General features: G+C 39.2%; 2 protein-coding genes across 6 annotated transcripts in view; both read left to right on the forward strand.

Moving 5' to 3' along the window:
- LOC134213555 (lysosomal alpha-mannosidase-like) overlaps positions 1–23,194 on the forward strand; it is a 50,654-nt gene that overhangs the window by 19,433 nt on the left and 8,027 nt on the right. The window contains exon 1 of one of the 4 annotated variants that reach the window (XM_062692708.1): positions 5,768–6,165. The exons of 2 other annotated variants lie outside the window; for them this stretch is intronic. In XM_062692708.1, coding sequence (XP_062548692.1) covers positions 6,016–6,165 — 150 coding nt within the window. In that variant the 5' untranslated portion in view covers positions 5,768–6,015. Of the gene's footprint in view, positions 1–5,767; positions 6,166–23,194 lie in introns of those variants that run through there. One more of the 4 variants, XM_062692707.1, reaches the window with a different exon arrangement.
- Positions 13,510–18,597, forward strand: LOC134213557 (uncharacterized). Of its 2 annotated transcripts, none has more exons than XM_062692709.1 (2): positions 13,510–15,442; positions 18,272–18,597. In XM_062692709.1, the coding sequence occupies exons 1-2, from the start codon at positions 14,302–14,304 to the stop codon at positions 18,454–18,456; spliced, it is 1,326 nt and encodes a 441-aa protein (XP_062548693.1). In that variant the 5' UTR covers positions 13,510–14,301; the 3' UTR covers positions 18,457–18,597. The 2 variants fall into 2 exon arrangements, 1 of the variants encoding a protein (XP_062548693.1); XR_009979481.1 differs by lacking the exon at positions 13,510–15,442 and adding an exon at positions 17,414–18,205.

Consider the following 23,194-nt stretch of genomic DNA (forward strand, 5'->3'; position numbering starts at 1 on the left):
GTTTCGGTGGCACCGGCGTTTAGCGTGGTAGCTCAGTTGATGTTAGTGATTTCATCCATTCGAACAAATTTACTACTTCCGACGTGCGCTTGTGATTCTGCTATCGAAGGGCGACTTTCTGTCGTCGCCAAACAATTAAGTTTTGCACTTTGAAGAAAATTTATCTCAGATCAACCTTCTTTCGTATAAAATAGTGGACCGATTTCATTTCCAATGACAAAACGAAAGAATCTTGCCAGAAAATTTCACTTTCAGCCGACAAATCGATAAAGAGTCACAAACGAAGATGACAAATACCATCCATTTCGTATAGCGACGTAGCTCTACGTCACCTTTGTGTACAACCCGATTGGGCCGCACTTTTGATTCATTTCAATCGGCGCACAGGTCTTCTCATCACCAATTATGTGGCATCATATGTAACGCCAAGGGCTTCTATTAGGAACAAATGCTAGGATATAAAAGGTTATATTTATACTAACTTCATGTGTGTTCTCTTTAACTTTCCTAATGCATTAGAAAAAAGTTACACATTGTGCATTGGGGTCCAATTGGACCCAAGATTTCATCACAATCACAAAAACTCAAATTTCAACCAATTTTCGATTTTTAGGCATCAAACGAAAGCTGTAGGTTCCTAGAACAAGTCCATGGGGTGATTCATCCAAAATGTCGTCTCTAATCCCCGAGGAACCTGTACTAAAGAGGTACTGTTTGAGCTTCTCAATTTGGCACCTAATTCAGAGTTTCGTGTTATGAAACATCAAATTGCTTTGATATGGAAATGCTAATATCATCTTCCAAACTTAGACGTACATGTTCATGATAGAATTAGAGGCGAAAGTATAGAATTGTGTGTACCGTTAGGAAACGGCAGGCATGAAGAATTTTTTTTTTATAGAACTCGATTGAAACCGAGCGGAGGGCAATATTTGTGATGGTATATATTGCACGACCTTCCTTCTGTCAAACTCCCGTTTGCGGGGGGAGGGGAGAATATCAGTGTGGAAGCTGATATATCTCCACCTCTGCCCAATTCCAAAAGTTTATCACAGAGCTTCGAGATTTTTTCTCGTAGCAATCCATCCTGGTGAATCGTGGGTGCAATCAATAGTGAAAGTCTTCTGTGACCTCCAATTGTCCCAGAAACGATCCTTCGGAAGATGCGGAACATCCGTAAAATGGCCAATTTCAAAAGTCAATCCCAGAGCTTCGCGATTTTTTGGTAACCATTCATTCTGGCGCATTGTGAGTGAAAGTCTTCGGTGACCCCCAGATGCTCCCGAAATGGCCCTCCGGAAGATCCGGAACATCCGTAAAAGTTAATTCAGAAGCTTCGCAGTTTTTTAGGGACCATCTATTCTGGCAAAATATGAGTGCAACCAATAACGAAAGACTTCTGTGACCTCCACATGCCCCAGAAACGGTCCTCCGGATATTTATCAAGATCAAGTTTACAAGCTTGCTTTATTAGGAACTGATACCAGAGGTGCTAGCTTGCAGAAATCAACATAAATATGTTCACTTGTCATAAGACAAGTTCGTATTTTCCCATTCCACCACACGTATTTTGACCTCAACAATAAGGCCGTCTTCAGTGTCTCGTACTTGTCTCGACTTACAACCTTACTGTTGAGGTAGCCAGTAGCCTTGCGAGCAAAGGCGTAGGATTGCCAATCCGGAGATGGCGAGTTCGATTCTCGATCCGGTCTAGGATGTTTTCGGGTTGGATACATTCTCGACTCCCTGGGCATAGTGTATACATTGTACTTTGCCACACAAGATACATTCGAAAGCAGGCCAAGTTCCAATTGGAATGTAGAGTCATTGAAGAAGAAGAAGCCCGAACTCGTTTTATGACAAGTGAAGACATTCCACTAAAACTCAAAATAATTTTCTTATACACAAAAATGTTTTTGTGTGTGTGTGTGTGTGTCATCCTCTATCCCTCACCCATCCGGGGGCGTTGAATAAGTAGTACTACGAATAATTTGATCAAATCTAATGCTTCTTAATGGTGCCCTTATCGTTACGAAGGCTAGTACCAAAAAAAGGATAACTTTAGAGGCAAGAAGTCTCATCATGTTTAGGGATTGGGATGTACTAGGGGTTCGTAACAGGTGCAGCAAAACATCGCATAGACGCCCTTATTCGTACTGACTACTCGGGGAGTAGAAGGTCAAGAAGAGCCACCACTGCCAACTAAAGCTTGAACCGGATATCTGGGACTCCCACAATATCCGTGGCAATAGTCAGCAAACGATGCTCTGTACGTATTTAGTGCTTGGTTCATACAGAATATTAAGAAGATTGTTATCCATATGGTTGAAATTAGATTGATCACTTACCTATTTGGTGTTTAGTTTCTCACCATGATCACAATTCTACAAGGGATATCCTTTTCTCCATCTTTATGAAGATTGTTTAGCTAAATAATTAATAGTGTTTGACATTGTGAATAGTGTTTTTGTTATAGGGTAGACATTATTCAGCTATTAATGTGTACTTATTTTAAATTGATATTTTCAAAGTTATGTTTTTATATATTTTTTTATTTTATATTATGTTTTGGTATTTTGTATACGTTTAATTTATAAATTTCTTGGAAATTTCAAGTTCAAATTGTATCAGCTAAATTATGCAAAACTGTAAAGAATTTGACATCATTCATATTTCATATATATTAATGCTCTTATAAAAAAGATCAATATTTGAAGCATTTTTCATAAAATGCGTGAAAAGTGTCACACTTTTGTTATACTTGTGTTTTATTGAGATCTGAATGCTATTTTAAATCCAATTTCATAGAATAACGCTTTATCTTCGTAATTTTACATCACTGTTCAATATTTGTCACTTCTACAATTTTAATCATCAATTTCAAGTATATATAAATTTTTATAATTGTTAGGTACTCGTTATTTGGAATGATGTAATGTAAATTTCTAAACAAAAAACTTTACAGATTATTTGATTATTCCTTTTTTGTTGTTATTTGATTTTACATCCATGGCTAATTTATTACAGCTCAGATCATTTGTCCTCCATTTCATTTGAATTATATAATTAATTGTGAATCGCTTACCTCGTTAAAACAAATTACAATTATTTATTTCCATCCACACTCATAGATATTCATTAACTATGATTGATTGGAATTTGGACGTCAGTCTTCGTATACTCCCACACATCCAACACAACTTTTCTATTTTCTTCTATTCCTTTGTCTGTTACATTTCTTTAAAAACACTTCCAATTCTTAAAAAAAAGTTCAAATGTTTCGCCATGATTTTCATCTTCTCTCCGTATTCGGAGAGTTGTTTCGACAACTCACTCATGTAAAAAAAAGAAATACCGTCACCTATTCCTCCTTCGTAGTAATTCCTCAATTAAAACACTCTTTCACTAGGGACCCGCCATTCGGTCCCTCTTCTTAACAGAATCTCCCGAAACCCACGACCGCCCGGCGGCGCCAAGCTGAACGGAGGCTTATTTTAATTACCTAAAATACCGTCCACTATCGCACTACACACATAAAAATCACTATTGTAAGAACTGTAAGCGTGTCTCTAGAATATTTGTTTTTTAAATTCGAGAAAATTGAAAAATTCGTGAAAGGAAAAACTATTGGAGCCAACCGCGCCTGTCGATTGCTGCGATCCAATCATGCTTAACGAAATCCTTTAGATCTTCTTATACACAAAAATGTTTTTGCACCCGAAAGCAGCTCTATTAACCTTCCGGGACTCGCATGGTCCCGGCACGCTCACGCAGTCTCGCCGCTCTTGTGGACGACAAGCGCGCTATTTTCGAAGGTGTTGCACTTTTTACAACAGTGTGAGTCCCGGAAGGTCAATAGCACTGTTTCACTACTAAGTTCATCCGCTATTCTTCAGCGCCATCATCAACGTTACATACAACGCAATCATACCTACGCCCGCTTCTCTCGCACGAATATGCTGTTCCTACATTGTGTGCATTTTATACATTCTCTGCATATCAATGGAAGGCAAGTTCAATTGAGGCGCACATGTACATGGCACGAGTAAAGATAATTTCTATTTCAATTGGGAGTGAACTCGGTAAATCCGCGAATACGTAATCACAATCCAGAGGGAAAAGACCTCGTCATAGTGGACAACATTTTTTACGTATTTAGATTACGGCAGATTACGTATTTTTCACGCGAGTTCAACAGAACCGAGTGAACTTTAATCTCACCGGCTCACGGATGATCTGCCTTGAAGTACTTTTGAACGAAATGATTCAAATTAAATGTGGGGGTTAGCGGGGGTTAGTGAAAAATGCTTTGGGTTTAGAGCAATTCGGCAATATCTTGATATAGTTTGTACGTTATTTGCAAAAAAAAATTGAAAATTCGCAAAAAAATTTGTAAATATTTCAACTTTCATACGATTTGTATAGAACGAAAAAAAACTTCGCACTCATTTTTCTCAAAATTTAGATTTTTTTTTGTCACTTACCTTACATCCGTTCGCATTTTTCTCCCTAAAATATCATAACAAGCATTAGGTACAGCCGGCGCCTGTTATCGGTGTGGTGACCAATTTGGAAAGGAAACTATAGAAAATGAACTAACAGTATGAGCAGTAGCTGAGGCCGATCTCAAGCTGATGATCGAAGAAATATTTCAATACCAAATTTTCAAAACGACTTATCCGCTTTTGTAAACAAAGATTCAAACTCTAAACAGGTAGCCGAAGCCTTTACCTACGTGTTGATGGTGCTGATTTGCGTGGGAGTGCTATCAGATTCGTCAAATCGACAATTGAATCCTTGTTTACAAAAGCAGATACGTCGTTTTGAAAATTTGGTATTGATTTTCTTTTGGAAAATTGTGATGATTGTTTACGATATTGTTTTGGATCGCCTCATCATGGGGAACATCTTATCAACAGCACTTGATGGAATCGTTCAAAATAAGATCGGTTAAAGGTTGATTTTAGTTGATAAGTAGGGGAAGAGCACCGGTTTTGGCCAACTTAGTGCCTAATTTGGCCAACCCTGGAAAATACATATTTTTTCCAAAATAATCGATCAGCTGAAAGCAGCGTTGAATCGTGAGGGATATATCTTTTGTTGGAACTAATAAAACCATCGCGAATTCCTTTATTTTTGGAATTATTCGCAAAATTGGCCAAATTAGGAACATAGCCAAAACCGGTACAGTTCCCCTACCTCTTTAGAAAATGTTTTTCAATGTAACACCAGTAAATAGATCCAGAGGTGAATTTATCAATCGTTGCGGTGATTATTCTCAAGCATGCTCAAGCAATTGTAAACAAAAATCTAAAGCACCGGGTAGCAAATCACCGTCTTATTGTTGATCGGGAGTATTTACGCTTGAACGTTATCGAGCATTAGGGACAAGCCTCCCAGAATGCAAAACCTAATTCACCAACGTTTCGAGGGCAAACCACTCAATACGGAAACAACACACAACTGTCATTGTAATTATTTCAGGCATGCTGCGACGCAGCAAAGCTGGAATTATGGTGTAAAAATGTCAGTTTCTTCCGTATTGTGTGATGTGCACTTGAAAACGTGCGTAGATTTAAATTTGGATTCCGGGAGGCTTGTCCTGTGTTCGTGCTGAATTGCTGAAAATCACGGCTCAATGGAAAGCCAAGAGAGGCGAAAGCACACAGTGCTGTCTGCAATCGTCGTGATTGAAAATAAAGCACACCGGTGGGTCTGCTCGAATCAGTTGCCAGTAACTGTTTGCTTATGACGGTTCTACTTTCGCGGATCTCTTTGGAATTCATTTCTATTTTCTTCGTTTGGTTCAGAATCTTTATCAGTTTTGTGTTATTTTTGTGTGATACTATTCTGATTCTGCTACTAATTTCCATTTTGTTAATCCCTCATACATCAATTTTGTGACCGTACTTCTGGAATATTTGTGGTCGACGCACTTTCGAAGTGATTGCAGAATGTAATGTTCTGAGTTGGTTATTTGAACGATTATAAGTGAAAACGATCATTCGATAAGCAATGATTGTTTCAGCCAGGCTGGTGATCCTTGCAGTGGTTATGGTGATCGTTTGCCTTGTGGATAGTGGTTTGGCGAGTCCGCAATGGCGCACTGGGAACGCGTTCTATCCAAGGGATCAACGCGGTGATTGTCAGAAGTGCGGATTTAAGGTAAGAATGGGGAGAGGGTAGATTCTCAAGTAGGTATAAAAAACTGCAGTCACTTGCCTAGGTTTTATTTAATTATTCATGCACGAAGAAAGCCAAAACAACAAGATATAAGGTGATATCTTCAAATATAACATCATTTAGTACCATACCATTTAATTCCTAATTATAGCATTCAACCATAATAGTAAGTCTTACTTTAGTGTCTCTTACTCTGCTCAACTTGTCGATAAGATCCTAATTTTTGCTAATTTTTGATATTGAAAGATTTATTTTAGATTTTTAAAACTTATATACTTTAGATATTATAAACTTATAACATTTTTTACCCTCCATGATAATTAGTTTTCTTTCAAGTGGATGAAATGATTTATTTTGAAATAAATAAGTTTTCACTATAGTGCGAAAAATGCAGTTGTCTTTTTCCTTTCTCGTATACTAAGTATACATAAAGGCTATAGGCTCGCTCCAAAAACAAACATTTTATAGAAGACTCGAAGACCATGTACCATGTGTGTATGTATGTATCAATAATTTTTAGGCACTTATCATCAGCCGCTACTTGCAACATGTTGCATTCGACGCAGAATCCTGTCTCATTATTTCCTATCGAAAATAGGCCAGATCGGATTATGGTCTCAGAAGTTATGACCAAAATAGAATTTTCATACAAAAAATGCATCTCCAACACTCATTTTTTGGTCACTAATCCTTCACCGATTTACATGACACAAGTTGCATTCGACGATACTGTCCCATTGTTATCGGTTGAAAATTATTCAGATTGGGCCATGGTCCTCGAAGCTGCAGCCAAAATATTATTTTGACACTTCAAATTCTTTTTAAAACTCAGTCATTTGTCTAGCAATGTTAAATAGAGATCTTATTAAGTAAGACGGGTGAATTCGCAGCTAGTGAAGTCTCGAAGTTTGAAGAAGTTCAGTCTCGTGGCTGATGATCGTTTGACGTTTGTTGTAGTGCGCCAGGCCTCACCCGCGATACGCTCGAAGATGTCGTTCATGAAGCTGTTCATGATGCACATCGCTTTCGACGTTATTCGTTGCTTCGTTCTGGTCGTTCTGTCGTCGTTGCGAAAACTGTACCTCGACTTGCCGTTATCCGATATCAATTGAGACTGAGGCCTTGCTTCCTCGGTCGAATTCTTCGGTGTCGGCTCGTTGGCTCCGCCTTTCGTTCGTGCGATGCCAGTGCATCCGTGCAATACCAGGGTCAAGACATTTTCTTCAAAGTGCAAATTACAATCGCTTGGCGTCGGTAGCAGCGCAAGCGCTCGTTGGAAGGAGGCGCTACGAAAATTTATTCTCAAGTATGGAGTCTATCGCGTTTCTGCGGCAAATCTTTAAGTGGTTGACGTTTCCGTCAGTATCAATGAAGTGAAACTTTCTCTAGATTTTGATTTCGGTTTTGTTGCTACTTGGGAAGGCGCATTATTAAAAACAAATCAATTCTTGTCAGCACCATCATTTTGCACAAGAGAAGGATGAGCCGAGACAAATATTTTTCAAAGTGCACATTATAATTGCTTGCCAATAGCAGAAATTTTCCGTCGGTACTCGTCGTTTGGAAACGCTGCAAAATGGCGTCCATCGCGTTTCAGCGACCAATCATCGAATGACTAATGTTGGCGTCAGTAATTATCAGGTGAAATTTTCTTACAATAATAAAATTACGGTCTTGTTGTCGTTATCAGCTTTAGTAAACATATAAAAATTTTCAAAATTGGATGCACTACATTTTACGTAATTCTACGTCCAATTGGCGGTCGTGTCTCGGAACCAACCTTCTACTTTTTTCACTTGGTTTCTTGCTTATATATCCTCCCTGAATTACCACAACGTGGTTATATCATCATATCACTGCTAACAAGGTGGGTGGCTGTAAGTTTGTGATGGTGAGCCGCGAGGCAGTTCTTATGAATGGCATTGCGAGAGGCCTCACGTGATAAACCCTAACCACAGAAATGTCTTTCAAAATGTGTTAGCTACAATAAGTAAAAACCATCATGCGGTATATCAAACTTCATGATTTTGAAAGTTCTGGCATTCTATGTTTTTTTTGCGTGCTTTCTCGTCAATGACTGGATGACGGTAATTTGAGCCTTAAATAATCATTTGTTGGCCAGACTCATGGCGTGCGCATTGGATTTGCTCAAGGATTGTGGTTCAAGGGTCAATTATGGAAAACGCTCAAATTCTATTATGAGGTATATCAAACTTCATGATTTCAAAAGTAGTGGCATTTTATTATTGTTTTGTACTTCCTGCACCATATTTTAACCGATTGGAATTGTTTACAATGTGACACAACGCATATTTGAACAGATTGAGATTGGTTGACGGATGAACTTGCTCAAGGGTCAATTTTGGGAAATGGACAAACACCGTATCCAGTTAGCCTTGCGAGCAATACCGTCACACCGCCAATCCGGTGATGGTGAGCTTGATTCTCGGTCCAGTCCAGGATTTTTCCATGTGGAAAATAATCTCGTGATTGTGTATGGAGTGTAATTGCTCCAAAAGATACATATTCATGCAATTAGTGGGTATAGAAAAGTTTTCAATGAATAACTGCAATAATGTAATTACCAGTTCCAATTAGAATTTGAAGTTATTGAAAAAGAAAAAAAATATGAACATCATGTTTTCAAAAGTTTTTGGATTACATGATACTTTTACATTTTGTGGGTAACATTTTTCTCCAGTACAATAATTCTAATTGGTTCAACATATAGGGGAAGGTGGGTAGACTTGATCCCCGGGGAGACTTGATCACCCCCTGTTTTATCGAGAACTAAAGTAGTTTTGTTCTAGCGTATTTTTTAATATAGATCCTCTAAACAAATGACCTTTATGTGGTGAGTTATTTTTTGGATTGACAACTTTATTTATTCTGCAGGGCGATTTGTATGTTTTGACCTTCCCAAAGATTTTTTTATTGGCCACGCAAAATTTGAACTACTTTTCATAACAATGACCGAATGCTTTCGTTTTTTCACAGCACAAAGCCATAAATATGCTTAATGATCTGTACTGATGAAAATGTCAAAATTCCATCAAAGTTTTAGGATATTTGGATTTGAAGTTATTGCCTCAATATGGGGACACTTGATCCCCCATTAGTCACCCATACAAAAATTTGGCGAAAAAATTTAAAAAAAAAATCTGTTTTCAGGCTTCTAATTTTTTGTAGATTTGACAGATGTGATGAAGTTTTGGCAGGAAAAAATATTTATTGCGTAGATATCATAAAAAGGGGATCAAGTCTCCTCAAATTTTAAAATTGCATGTGCTGTCGAATTCAATAAAAAAAACCCAGATTAATCCACCTAGCGGTGATGGTGCCTTTCTCGACCTTCGTAAAATGTGTTTGCTTGAAAGTAGATGAGCTAGTAGCTAAGAGTAAAAAGAAAAACTTCTAGGCCGGAAAAACTTGAAAATCGGATTATTTCAAGCAAAGATATTGTAGATCCAGTTGAGAACGCGAGATCTCGGTTCGGTTTTCAACTTGATCTACAATATGCTAATAAGAATTTCGACAATTTTTTTCCTTTTCCAATCTTTTTGATGTACATACCCCTGTTTTATTTTACCCAGTTATATATTTTAAGTATATCACATTTGGATGTTTGTTAAACTGAAGCTCTGACTACACAAAAAGAAGCGGAGGGCAATATTTGTTATGATATAAATCTCATGACCGTCCTTCTGCCAAACTCCCGTATGAAGAGGGAGGGAAGTGTATCAGTGTGGAAGCATCCGATGGTTCGTTTTCGGAGAGAAATAATAGCCTTTCGGTACAACTTTGTAGCACAAGAAAGGCAAAAAGTATTTTGGCCATATTTTCTAAGGTCCAAGCTGGCCAATTTTCAATAGAAAATAATAGAATAGGATTCCGCGTCCAATGCAATTTGTTGTGAGTAAATCGATTGAGGGTAATTGCATTAAAAATGAGCTAGACTTTTTACGCGCTTTTTTATAACATAAAGCATATTGGCCATAATTTTTGTGCCCATAGTCCGATCTTCCAAATTTTCAATAGTAAACAAAACGACAGGATCCCGCGTCGAATGGAATTTGTTGCAAGTAAATCGGTTGAGGATAACAGTGATGAACTTTGTACTATCTTAAAAATAACTTTAATAAAGAAACAAAAAAAAAAAAAAGGTTGAGGATAAGTACCAAAAAAGTGAGCTAAACTTTTCGCACTTTTAGTGCGCGCACACACATACATACACACACAGAGACATCATCTCAGTTCATCGAGCTGAGTCGATTGGTATATAACACTAACCCATAGTGTTATATCCAGGCCTTCTGTAAAAGTTTGGTTTTGGAGCGAACATTTAGCCTTTTTGTATACTTTGTAAACAAAAGGCAAAAATGGTGTTTCGGCCATAGCTTCCGATCCCATAGTCCGACATGGCCAATTTTCAATAGGAAGCAATGGGACAGGAATCTGCGTCGAATGCAACTTGTTGCGTGTAAATCGATCAAGGGTAGGTGTCCGAAAATGAGTGACATTTTTCTTTTCTGATTTTTCTATTAAAAAAAGGTGGTTTGGCCATAACTTCCGATCCCATAGTCCGACCTGGTCAATTTTTGATAGGAAACAATGGGAAAGGATTCTGCATCGAATGCAATTTGTTGCGAGCAAATCGGTTGAGGATAAGTGCCCGAAACATGAGTGACATTTTTTACGCGATTTTTACGTATAAATTTGTATTTTGGCCATAACTTCCAATCCCATAGTCCTACCTGCCCAATTTTTGATAGGAAACAATGGGAAAGGATTCTGCGTGGAATGCAATTTGTTGCGAGCAAATCGGTTGAGGATAAGTGCCCAAAAAATGAGTGACATTTTTTACGCGATTTTTACGTATAAATTTGTATTTTGGCCATAACTTCCGATCCCATAGTCCGACCTGGCCAATTTTCAATAAGAAACAATGGGATAGGATTCTGCGTCGAATGCATATTGTTGCGAATGCAATTTGTTGCGAGCAAATCGGTTGAGGATAAGTGCCCGAAACATGAGTGACATTTTTTACGCGATTTTTACGTATAAATTTGTATTTTGGCCATAACTTCCAATCCCATAGTTCGACCTGGCCAATTTTCAATAGGAAACAATGGGAAAGGATTCTGCGTCGAATGCAATTTGTTGCGAGCAAATCGGTTGAGGATAAGTGCCCGAAAAATGAGTGACATTTTTTACGCGATTCTTACGTATAAATTTGTATTTTGGCCATAACTTCCAATCCCATAGTCCTACCTGCCCAATTTTCAATAGGACACAATGGGATAGGATTCTGCGTCGAATGCAACTTGTTGCGAGCAAATCGGTTGAGGATAAGTGCCCGAAACATGAGTGACATTTTTTACGCGATTTTTACGTATAAATTTGTATTTTGGCCATAACTTCCAATCCCATAGTCCTACCTGCCCAATTTTCAATAGGAAACAATGGGAAAGGATTCTGCGTGGAATGCAATTTGTTGCGAGCAAATCGGTTGAGGATAAGTGCCCGAAAAATGAGTGACATTTTTTACGCGATTTTTACGTATAAATTTGTATTTTGGCCATAACTTCCGATCCCATAGTCCGACCTGGCCAATTTTCAATAGGAAACAATGGGATAGGATTCTGCGTCGAATGCAACTTGTTGCGAATGCAATTTGTTGCGAGCAAATCGGTTGAGGATAAGTGCCCGAAACATGAGTGACATTTTTTACGCGATTTTTACGTATAAATTTGTATTTTGGCCATAACTTCCGACCCCATAGTCTGACCTGACCAATTTTCAATAGGAAATAATGGGACAGGATTTTGCGTCGAATGCAACTTGTTGCGAGCAAATCGGTTGAGGATAAGTGCCCAAAAAATGAGTGACATTTTTTACGCGATTTTTTCGTATGAATTTGTATTTTGGCCATAACTTTCGATCCCATAGTTCAATCTGGCCAATTTCAAATAGGAAACAATGGGACAAGATTCTGCGTCGAATGCAACTTGTTGCGAGCAAATCGGTTGAGAATAAGTGCCCGAAAAATGAGTGACATTTTTTACGCGGTTTTTTTGTATGAATTTGTATTTTGGCCATAACTTCCGATCCCATAGTCCGATCTGGCCAATTTCAAATAGGAAACAATGGGACAGGATTCTGCGTCGAATGCAACTTGTTGCGAGCAAATCGGTTGAGGATAAGTGTCCGAAAAATGAGTGACATTTTTTGAGTAGTTTTGCGCACACACACACACACACACACACACACACACACACACACACACACACACACACACACACACAGACATCACCTCAATTCGTCGAACTGAGTCGATTGGTATATAACACTATGGGTCTCCGGGCCTTCTATAAAAAGTTTGTTTTTGGAGCGATCATATAGCCTTTACCGTATACTTAGTATACGAGAAAGGCAAAAATCGTTCATGTATACGCACAGCAATTCGAAAATTGCGCGTGTTTTGAAGGAAAAATATTTTAAAAATCTGAGGGCACCTTTCTAATTTTATCAAAGCAAGTTCTTGGAGAGGGATGAATTTCCCCCGAAAATTCAAAAAGTCGATTTTTGACAGCACTCCAAAAAATCGATTGTGTATTAATAACAACAATAATTTAAGGACTGTCATACATCAGTAAAGTTAAATACTATATTTCTTAGAGAGTCTGTGTGGAAATCGCGTATGTTTATTTATTATTGCCTGTGGTACATCAGAAATCAGAAAAGCGGATCAAGTCTACCCAGTCTCCCCTACAATTCTGAAAAGTTTTAATACAAGAAATGTAAGATTTTTATACACATACTGTACAAAAAATAAACCAAAAATGCGAGATTTAAATACAACGGTTGTATTGAAATCTTCCGAAAATGCATATGTCAAATGTTTTACAGTTTCTGTAAGGTTCTTTTGCAGAACTGTATTAAAATCTGCCATTCACTGGATGGGTGTGCCTGTATACTGCCCATGATCGCATATTTGTAACACTCCCATTTGTGTTCATTTTCTAAAAAGCCTGTGAATCGATTAGAAAGCTCAATTTACTGCATTTGTGGGATGCAACACTAAAATAGGTTTTACTATCTTGATAAGAAAATTATTTTGAGCTTTTTAGTGGAATGTTTTCACCTGTCATAAGACGAGTTTATACAATCCCATTGAATTCCACCACTTAATTGTATCTTGACAGATACGTATTTCGACCTCAAAAGTAAGGCCGTCTTCAGTGTCTCGTACTTGACTCGACTAGTCGACTCGACTTATGACAGGTGAGGTTTTACTATCTTGTTTATCTGTGGTAAGCTTTGTAGGATCCCAGTAGCCATTGCTATATGAAGATCTATGACTAAATATGATTGTCAATAAACTAATCATTATTATCCAAACTACCAAGCGATCAAGACGTGTTTTCTCTCCTACATTTTGGCGACGAAGATCAATTGGAAAATTTATTTCGGAGCGATGGCTTGGCCAATGGTAGATATTCAAAATGATGTTTGCTGTCGGAAAAAAAAACGGACCACAAAGTTTTCCTGAGAGGAAAGGATACTTGGTACTCTGAGGAAAGATTTCTCGTTGAATTTTGACACTACTCTTAGGGATGAAGTACTCTTTAAGAAATAATGTTCTTTTTGGGGAACCCGGAGCCAGTGGTCAAGTCTATGAGACTGTAATATGAATGAAATCTCAGAGTACAAGTGTGAAACCTCTTCACTGAATGTTTCGAATAAAATGCGAGATTGATAAAATCTCACGGGCCATGGTTGTAGGAGAGTGGTTGTGATCGTTGAAGTTGAAGAGGTCAGTTATTGATACTCTTATTTCAATGAGCCCTTCCTAAACCGATGGTAACACTCTGTGCAAGATACCAAGAAAGGTTGAGCAGGAGGAAAACCCGAAAGTCGTAAACATAACTTGTGTGGGTAGCTCCGTTGCATAATGATAATAATTTACGTCTACCGTTTCCTATCCTCGGTGGCATTTAACATTCCAAAACATTCCTAAAATAGGTGAACCATCTTATACCGCCGTTTGTCGAAGATGCAGAAGGCTCGACTGCATCACGGTGGGAGAAATGGCGAGAGCATTTCGATGCGTATTTGATGTGGAAGGATGTCGACGACCACGAAGAAAAATTCAAATCCTTGATGTTGTTCGGTGGTCCGGATGTCCGCAAAATAATAACAAAAATTCAAATTGATGAAGACCATGTTTTGGGAAATCGATATCAAATAGCGACGCGAATGCTCGACAAATATTTTGTCCCACGAATGTCGAAAGCGTATGAAAGGCAGAAGTTTCGTCAAATGCTACCGGGCTCAAACGAGAAACTTGACACTTTTATTATTCGACTGAAAAAACAAGCGACCTACTGTGATTTTGGTGACCAAACTGATAACATGCTAGTAGACCAGGTGATTGCTACAACAAGAAATATACAACTTCGACGTAAATTTCTGGAAAAAGATTATACGCTAGATCAGGTGCTAACCTTAGGGCGCACACACGAGTCTGTTGATCTGCAACTTGCTGCCTGGGATACCGCAACGAAATCAAAAATGGAACCTGCTGAACTCAAAACTGATCCTATTAATGAATCCATTCTTAAAGTCAACACCGGAAGAAAGTTTCATGCTCGTACAAGATGCACCCGATGTGACAACCAACACTCATCAAGCGATCCGACCTGTCCAGCGAAGATGCAGAAATGTCGAAGCTGTGGAGTAGTTGGACACTTTGCACGATGTTGTTTCCTAAAGAAGAAAAAGGCGAGGCCAACCGAAAACGCGGAAATCCCCAAGAAGAAACGATTCGTCCGTGAAGTACATGAAACTGTCCCAGAAAATAATGAAGATGATGTTTTCGACCTATTCCATCTTGGCGGTAAACGAACAGCTAAAATCGATGTTGGAGGAGTACCTGTGGCGTTTGTAATCGACACTGGTGCCGATGAAGATATTCTGAGTGAAGAGGATTGGCGTATCCTGAAAAACGTTGGATTCGAAGCATATACGATCAAAAAGGGTAGCAGCAAAACCTTCAACAGTTATGGCTCCAACAAACCGCTCACAGTGCTAGGAGAAGTTGAAACCGATGTGAAGTACGATGGCAAGACACGAAGAACTAAATTCTTCGTAATCCGTGATGGAAGGTGCTCGCTTCTCTCCGGAAATACAGCAGTCGAACTTGGATTGTTGAAGTTCCTCTTCGAAGTCAATGATGGTGCATTCCCTTGCATAAATGGTAAGCAATAGCTTTATTGTAATTATCCTTGAATAAACAATTATTAAACTGATTAGGAATTGAAGTATGCATTAAAATTGATAAAAAGGTTCCACCAGTCCGTCAGAGTTTGCGTAGAATTCCATTTCCACTTGAAGAGCTCACTTTGAACAAATTGAAAGAGCTAGAAAGTCAGGATATTATTGAACGGGTTAGCGAAGCCTCCGAATGGGTTTCACCCCTACTTGTGAAGCGTAAAAGCACAAATGAAGTTCGCATTATCATTGATTTCAGAGAGGCAAACAAAGCTATGATTCGTGTAGTGCATCCTTTAGCAATTCTTGGAAACATGTCAAGGAAAATCGGGAGAAACCAATTATTTATAAAGCTTGACATAAAACAGGCTTTTCATCAAGATTTATTGAAAAAAAGTGTCGGTATATCACCACTTTCATTTCTTTAATTGGATTAATGAGGTATAAGCGGTTGATGTTTGGTTTATCGGCAGCTCAAGAATTATTCCAAAAAGTTATGGACATGATATTCGCAGATATGCCATGGCTTATAATATTTATTGACGACATATCAATACCTGCAAAAGGCACGGAAGAATTGCGTATTCGAACTAAACTAGTTGACGAACGTCTTCGTCAATATAATATTTTGTTAAATTCGGATAAAGTAGAGACCTGCGTGGAAGAAACTGATTTCCTAGGGTACCACATTACTGGTTAAGGTATTTCAGTTTCACGTTCAAAATTAGAAGCAATTGAGAAAATGGAAAGACCAAAATCAGCTGAAGAATTACGAAGTTTTTTGGGATTGATCAACTTTGTTCATCGCTATATTCCGAACTTAGCCACGATAACATACTCTCTTAATTTATTGACACGTAAAGGCACACCATTTGTTTGGGAAACAATACACCAAGAAAAATTCGATCTGATAAAGAATATCCTACTCAACGAAGACATACTCGGTTTCTATGACCCAAAGGACGATACGTACATTATTGCAGATGCTAGTCCAGTTGGACTTGGTGCCGTATTAGTACAAAAGAAATTATCTGGAGAATATCGTATTATTTGTTTTGCATCAAAAACTTTAACAAGTACTGAACAAAAGTATGCGCAAACCGAACGCGAAGCCCTAGCTCTCGTATGGACATGCGAAAAGTTCCATTATTATCTATATGGAAAATATTTTTGGTTGGTCACCGACCATAAGCCATTGGTTGCCATTTTTGGAGATAGATTAAAGCCTTCACCACGAATTGAAAGATGGAAACTACGGTTGATGGCTTATGATTATAAAGTCATGTATCGTCCTCAGTGGCGTAGCCACGGGGGTGGTTTTGGGTACAAAACCCCCCCCAGAGACAAAATTTTTGGAAGAAATTTTTTTTTTCGAAAAAAAAAATGTTCAGAAAACCCCCCCCAGACCATTTTTCTGGCTACGCCACTGATCGTCCTGGTAAAAACAATATAGCCGATCCATTGTCTCGGTTGTGTCAATCCATTCCAGACAGAGGAAATTGTTTCGATGAGGAATCGGAGAGAATCATCAGAGCTGTAGCTACCGATTCGTGCCCGATTTCAATAACCGTCGATGACATAATCGCTGCCACAAAAATGGACATAGAACTGCAAGAACTAATTAAATGGTTACCATTTCCACCGCGACGATGGCCCAAGACTTTACATAGATATAGGAAGATAAGTGATGGTCTGACTAGCGACGGTAGCTTACTTCTGAAGGACCAAAGAATCGTGATACCAAGGATTTTGCAGAACCGTATTTTACAGCTTGCACATAACCCTCACTTGGGTGCATCATCTATGAAACGAAGATTGAGATCAAAAGTATGGTGGACTCGCATGGATCAAATGGTAGATAGCTTTGTTCAAGACTGTACAGAATGTGTATTAGTGTCAGAGCCAAACACTGAACCAATATCAAGGATAGAAGTACCTAACAAGCCATGGGAAAAGGTAGCAGTTGATTTCACTGAAGTTATAGACGGACTGCATCTTCTAGTAATCACGGATTATTTTTCAAGATATCTTGAAACAGTAATCGTCACATCAATGACAGCAAAGAATACAGTGACTAAACTGCGTGAAGTTTTTGCAAGATTCGGTTACCCTGAAAACCTTGTTTGTGACAATGGACAGCCATTTTCTTCAGAAGAATTCTCAAATTTTTGTCGCTTGAACGGGATAACCATAAACCACACGGTACCATATGCCCCATTCCAAAATGGATTAGTTGAAAGGCAAAACCGCACATTACTCAAAACAATTCGGATCAGTGTCACAATGGGTCGAAACTGGAGAACAGACTTACAAGATTTCTTACACGCCTATCGTGCTACACCACACACAATTACGAACTATTCACCATCTGAACTTATGTTCGGCTGGAATATACGTGACAAAATACCAGGAAATCAGAGAAAAGTAAACGTTAATCAAGCAATGGAAAATGATAGATTAGCCAAGGAAAAGGGAAGAAATTACACAAATAAGAAACGACGGGCTAAGATGTCAAACATTGATGTTGGGGACACAGTTGTTGTCAAAAACTTAGTCAAAAAGAACAAACTAACACCTACATTCAATCCTCAACAATATTTGGTTACAAAGAGAGAAGGAACAAGATTGCATCTGCAGAATAAAGATACCGGAGTAGTCTGTAATAGGCATGTCAACCATGCGAAGAAAATAATTTGTCAGAATCCTCTTCTTAATCAAAACTCCCTGACTCAGAATTTTCTCCAAAATGGTATCTCAATTGAATCTATCATATCTTTTAAATTTAAAGAAATATTATTAATACGATCTATTGCAGATGGTCTAGATGTCGAAATCACAGCCACACCTCAATCAAACAAGGAGCAACAAAAGAACCGGACAGCAAATCGGAAACGATCTAGTGAAGCTCCAATAACAGAAGTGCAGAGAGCAACTGGAAGAATAAAACGGAAACCAGCTCATTTAGATGATTATAAACTATATAAATTAAATTCAAACTAAATAATTATAATAAATATTAAGTAATGAAAAAAGGGAGAGAATGTAGGATCCCAGTAGCCATTGCTATATGAAGATCTATGACTAAATATGATTGTCAATAAACTAATCATTATTATCCAAACTACCAAGCGATCAAGACGTGTTTTCTCTCCTACAAGCTTAAAATGATTGAGTTTGTGGGGAGAATTGAGAAACAATTTAGAAAATCAACCAAAATGCAAATGTTACAAATTTGCGATCATGGACAGTATTCCGGTTCTAATCAATCCAAATATGGCCCATGAAGTACAAACTACTATAAATAGCCATAACTTATAAATTTATGATGTGTTGCATAAAGGTTTACGGGCAGCACGGACTATGTCCAAGGGCTTGACGATCCCTCCCCAGGCCATCTGCGAGTTGTGGGGCTTGCCTAGGATGTGGTGGGATTCGACAGTGGGCCCTGTTAAATTCCTATAAAAAGCTGCATGTATCCGCAAGTAGGCCCCACCAAAGCGACCGTGTGCCGCTCAAAGCGCACAAGCCCAAGTCCTGGTGTTAGGTGGGACGCTAAACAGCCCTGACACGACGGCCCTCCGATGAGACAGGAGCTAAGCGCAGGCCAAATAAGCCGCCTGAAAAACCAATGATTACGAACAATATAAGAGATAATGCGACTCGATATAATCGGCAAAGACCTAGGCGACGAATAAAGGATCACGATTGCAAGCTTGGAACATGGGACTGCAAGTCGCTAGGTTTCGTAGGTTGCGACAGGATGATCTACGATGAATTATATCCCCGCAACTTCGACATCGTGGCGCTGCAGGAGATTTGCTGGACAGGACAGAAAGTGTGGAAAAGCGGGCATCGAGCGGCTACCTTCTACCAAAGCTGTGGCACCACCAACGAGCTGGGAACCGGCTTCATAGTTCTGGGTAAGATGCGCCAACGCGTGATTGGGTGGCAGCCAATCAACGCAAGGATGTGCAAGCTGAGGATTAAAGGCCGTTTCTTCAACTATAGCATCATCAACGTGCACTGCCCACACGAAGGGAGACCCGACGACGAGAAAGAAGCGTTCTACGCACAGCTGGAGCAGACATACGATGGATGCCCAATGCGTTACGTCAAAATCGTCATCGGTGACATGAACGCGCAGGTAGGAAGGGAGGAAATGTATAGACCGGTCATCGGACCAGATAGTCTGCACACCGTATCGAATGACAACGGCCAACGATGCATAAACTTCGCAGCCTCCCGCGGAATGGTAGTCCGAAGCAACTTCTTTCCCCGCAAAAATATCCACAAGGCCACATGGAGATCACCTAACCAAGAAACGGTAAACCAAATCGACCACTTGCTAATCGACGGTAAATTCTTCTCCGACATAACGAAAGTCCGCACTTACCGCAGTGCGAATATTGAATCCGACCACTACCTCGTTGCAGTATGCCTGCGCTCAAAACTCTCGACGGTGTACAACACGCGTCGAAGTCCGACGCCGCGGCTTAACATTGGGCGGCTACAAGACGGTAGACTAGCCCAAGAATACGTTCAGCAGCTGGAAGTGGCACTCCCAACGGAAGAGCAGCTAGGCGCAGCGTCTCTTGAAGATGGGTGGAGAGATATTCGATCCGCCATTGGTAGCACCGCAACCGCTGCACTGGGCACGGTGTCCCCGGATCAGAGAAACGACTGGTATGACGGCGAATGTGAGCAGTTAGTAGAAGAGAAGAATGCAGCATGGACGAGATTGCTGCAATACCGCACGAGGGCGAACGAGGTACGGAACAGAACAAAACTGCCAAATATCGTCCAGGAATTCCCTGTAAAGTTCCTGGAGGTATTACCGGAGAATTTCTTGGAAAAAACTCCTGGAAGAACTCCCGGAGGAACTCCCATAAGCACGTCCGGAGGAATTCCCACATGAAAGTCCTGAAATAATTCTTAGAGAAGTTCCTAAAGGAATTTCCGAAAAAATATCTGAAGGAATTCCCAGAAAAATACCAGGAGGAATTAATGCAGAAATTCCCAGATGAAATCCTGAAAGTATTCCCAGATTAATTGCTGAAGAAAATCTCTGGGGATTGTTCCGAAGAAATTTCTGGAAGAACTCTTGGCAGATATCCGAGTAAATTCCGAGTGAAGTTCGGAAGGAATTCTAGTACACTTCCGCGGAAAATCTCCCGGAGAAATTCCTGAAGGAATTCCTGGAGAAGTACCTGAAGAAACTCCCGAAAAAATACCTGTAAGAATTTCTGGGGAAATACTTGGACGAATTCCAGGAGAAATTCATGAAGATAATTCTAGAGGATTTCTTGAAGGTGTCGTAACCTTACAAATCCTCGCTCTTCAATCAGCGGAAAATTTGTCTTCAACTCCTAAAATTGGAAAGCGTGCTTACGCTCCAAGAAATGAACACTGAATGACCATCGTTTATTTTCATTCGATCGAACAATATAGAATTCCCTGTCAGCCTACTGAGATTGAATTTCAAATGTCTTCTCATTAGCTTCTTAGTATGCTGGCATTTCAAATGCCTACTACGGTTAAATTTCAAATACGTTATCATTTTTTTATTATTGTCATTTTAAAATAGTTATGTTTATTTCATTATTTTTATCGTGAATCCAAAAATACGAATCCTTTTTCCCGACTCACTTTATTCCCCACAATATTCACCGTCTCTACTCTATTACTGTTTTTCCGATAAGCAAATTAGTTGGAGTTGATAATACGAAAACAAGAATTCTTTATTCCATACCAGCGCAGTTATTTATATATTAATGACAGTTACGAATTTATCCAATCCAAATCCAATCCAAATCCAATCCAAATCCAATCCAAATCTAATCCAAATCCAATCCAAATCCAATCCAAATCCTATCCAAATCCAATCCAAATCCAATCCAAATCCAATCCAAATCCAATCCAAATCCAATCCAAATCCAATCCAAATCCAATCCAAATATTATCCAAATCCAATCTAAATCCAATCCAAATCCAATTCAAATCCAATCCAAATCCAATTCAAATCCAATTCAAATCCAATCCAAATTCAATCCAAATCCAATCCAAATCCAATCCAAATCCAATCCAAATCCAATCCAATCCAAATCCAATCCAAATCCAATCCAAATCCAATCTACCACTACCACTACCACTACCTCGTTGCAGTATGCCTGCGCTCAAAACTCTGGACGGTGTACAACACGCGTCGAAGTCCGACGCCGCGGCTTAACATTGGGCGGCTACAAGACGGTAGACTAGCCCAAGAATACGTTCAGCAGCTGGAAGTGGCACTCCCAACGGAAGAGCAGCTAGGCGCAGCGTCTCTTGAAGATGGGTGGAGAGATATTCGATCCGCCATTGGTAGCACCGCAACCGCTGCACTGGGCACGGTGTCCCCGGATCAGAGAAACGACTGGTATGACGGCGAATTTGAGCAGTTAGTAGAAGAGAAGAATGCAGCATGGACGAGATTGCTGCAATACCGCACGAGGGCGAACGAGGAACGGAACAGAACAAAACTGCCAAATATCGTCCAGGAATTCCTGTAAAGTTCCTGGAGGTATTACCGGAGAATTTCTTGGAAAAACTCCTGGAAGAACTCCCGGAGGAACTCCCATAAGCACGTCCGGAGGAATTCCCACATGGAAGTCCTGAAATAATTCTTAGAGAAGTTCCTGAAGGAATTTCCGAAAAATATCTGAAGGAATTCCCGGGAAAATACCAGGAGGAATTAATGCAGAAATGCCCAGATGAAATCCTGAAAGTATTCCCAGATTAATTGCTGAAGAAAATCTCTGGGATTGTTCCGAAGAAATTTCTGGAAGAACTCTTGGCAGATATCCGAGTAAATTCGAGTGAAGTTCGGAAGGAATTCTAGTACACTTCCGCGGAAAATCTCCCGGAGAAATTCCTGAAGGAATTCCTGGAGAAGTACCTGAAGAAACTCCTGAAAAATACCTGTAAGAATTTCTGGGAAATACTTGGACGAATTCCAGGAGAAATTCATGAAGATAATTCTAGAGGATTTCTTGAAGGTGTCGTAACCTTACAAATCCTCGCTCTTCAATCAGCGGAAAATTTGTCTTCAACTCCTAAAATTGGAAAGCGTGCTTACGCTCCAAGAAATGAACACTGAATGACCATCGTTTATTTTCATTCGATCGAACAATATAGAATTCCTGTCAGCCTACTGAGATTGAATTTCAAATGTCTTCTCATTAGATTCTTAGTATGCTGGCATTTCAAATGCCTACTACGGTTAAATTTCAAATACGTTATCATTTTTTATTATTGTCATTTTAAAATAGTTATGTTTATTTCATTATTTTATCGTGAATCCAAAATACGAATCCTTTTTCCCGACTCACTTTATTCCCCACAATATTCACCGTCTCTACTCTATTACTGTTTTTCCGATAAGCAAATTAGTTGGAGTTGTTAATACGAAAACAAGAATTCTTTATTTCATACCGGCGCAGTTATTTATATATTAATGACAGCTACGAATTTATCCAATCCAAATCTAATCCAAATCCAATCCAATCCAAATCCAAATCTAATCCAAATCCAATCCAATCCAATCAAAATCCAAATCCAATCCGATCTAAAACCAATTCAAATCCAATCCAAATCCAATCCTTATCCAAAACCAATACAAATCCAATCCGAATCCAATCCAAATATTATCCAAACCAATCTAAACCAATCCAAATTCAATTCAAACCAATCCAAACCAATTCAA

The sequence above is a fragment of the Armigeres subalbatus genome, chromosome 2 (genome assembly GCF_024139115.2).
Source record: "Armigeres subalbatus isolate Guangzhou_Male chromosome 2, GZ_Asu_2, whole genome shotgun sequence".
Taxonomy (NCBI): domain Eukaryota; kingdom Metazoa; phylum Arthropoda; class Insecta; order Diptera; family Culicidae; genus Armigeres; species Armigeres subalbatus.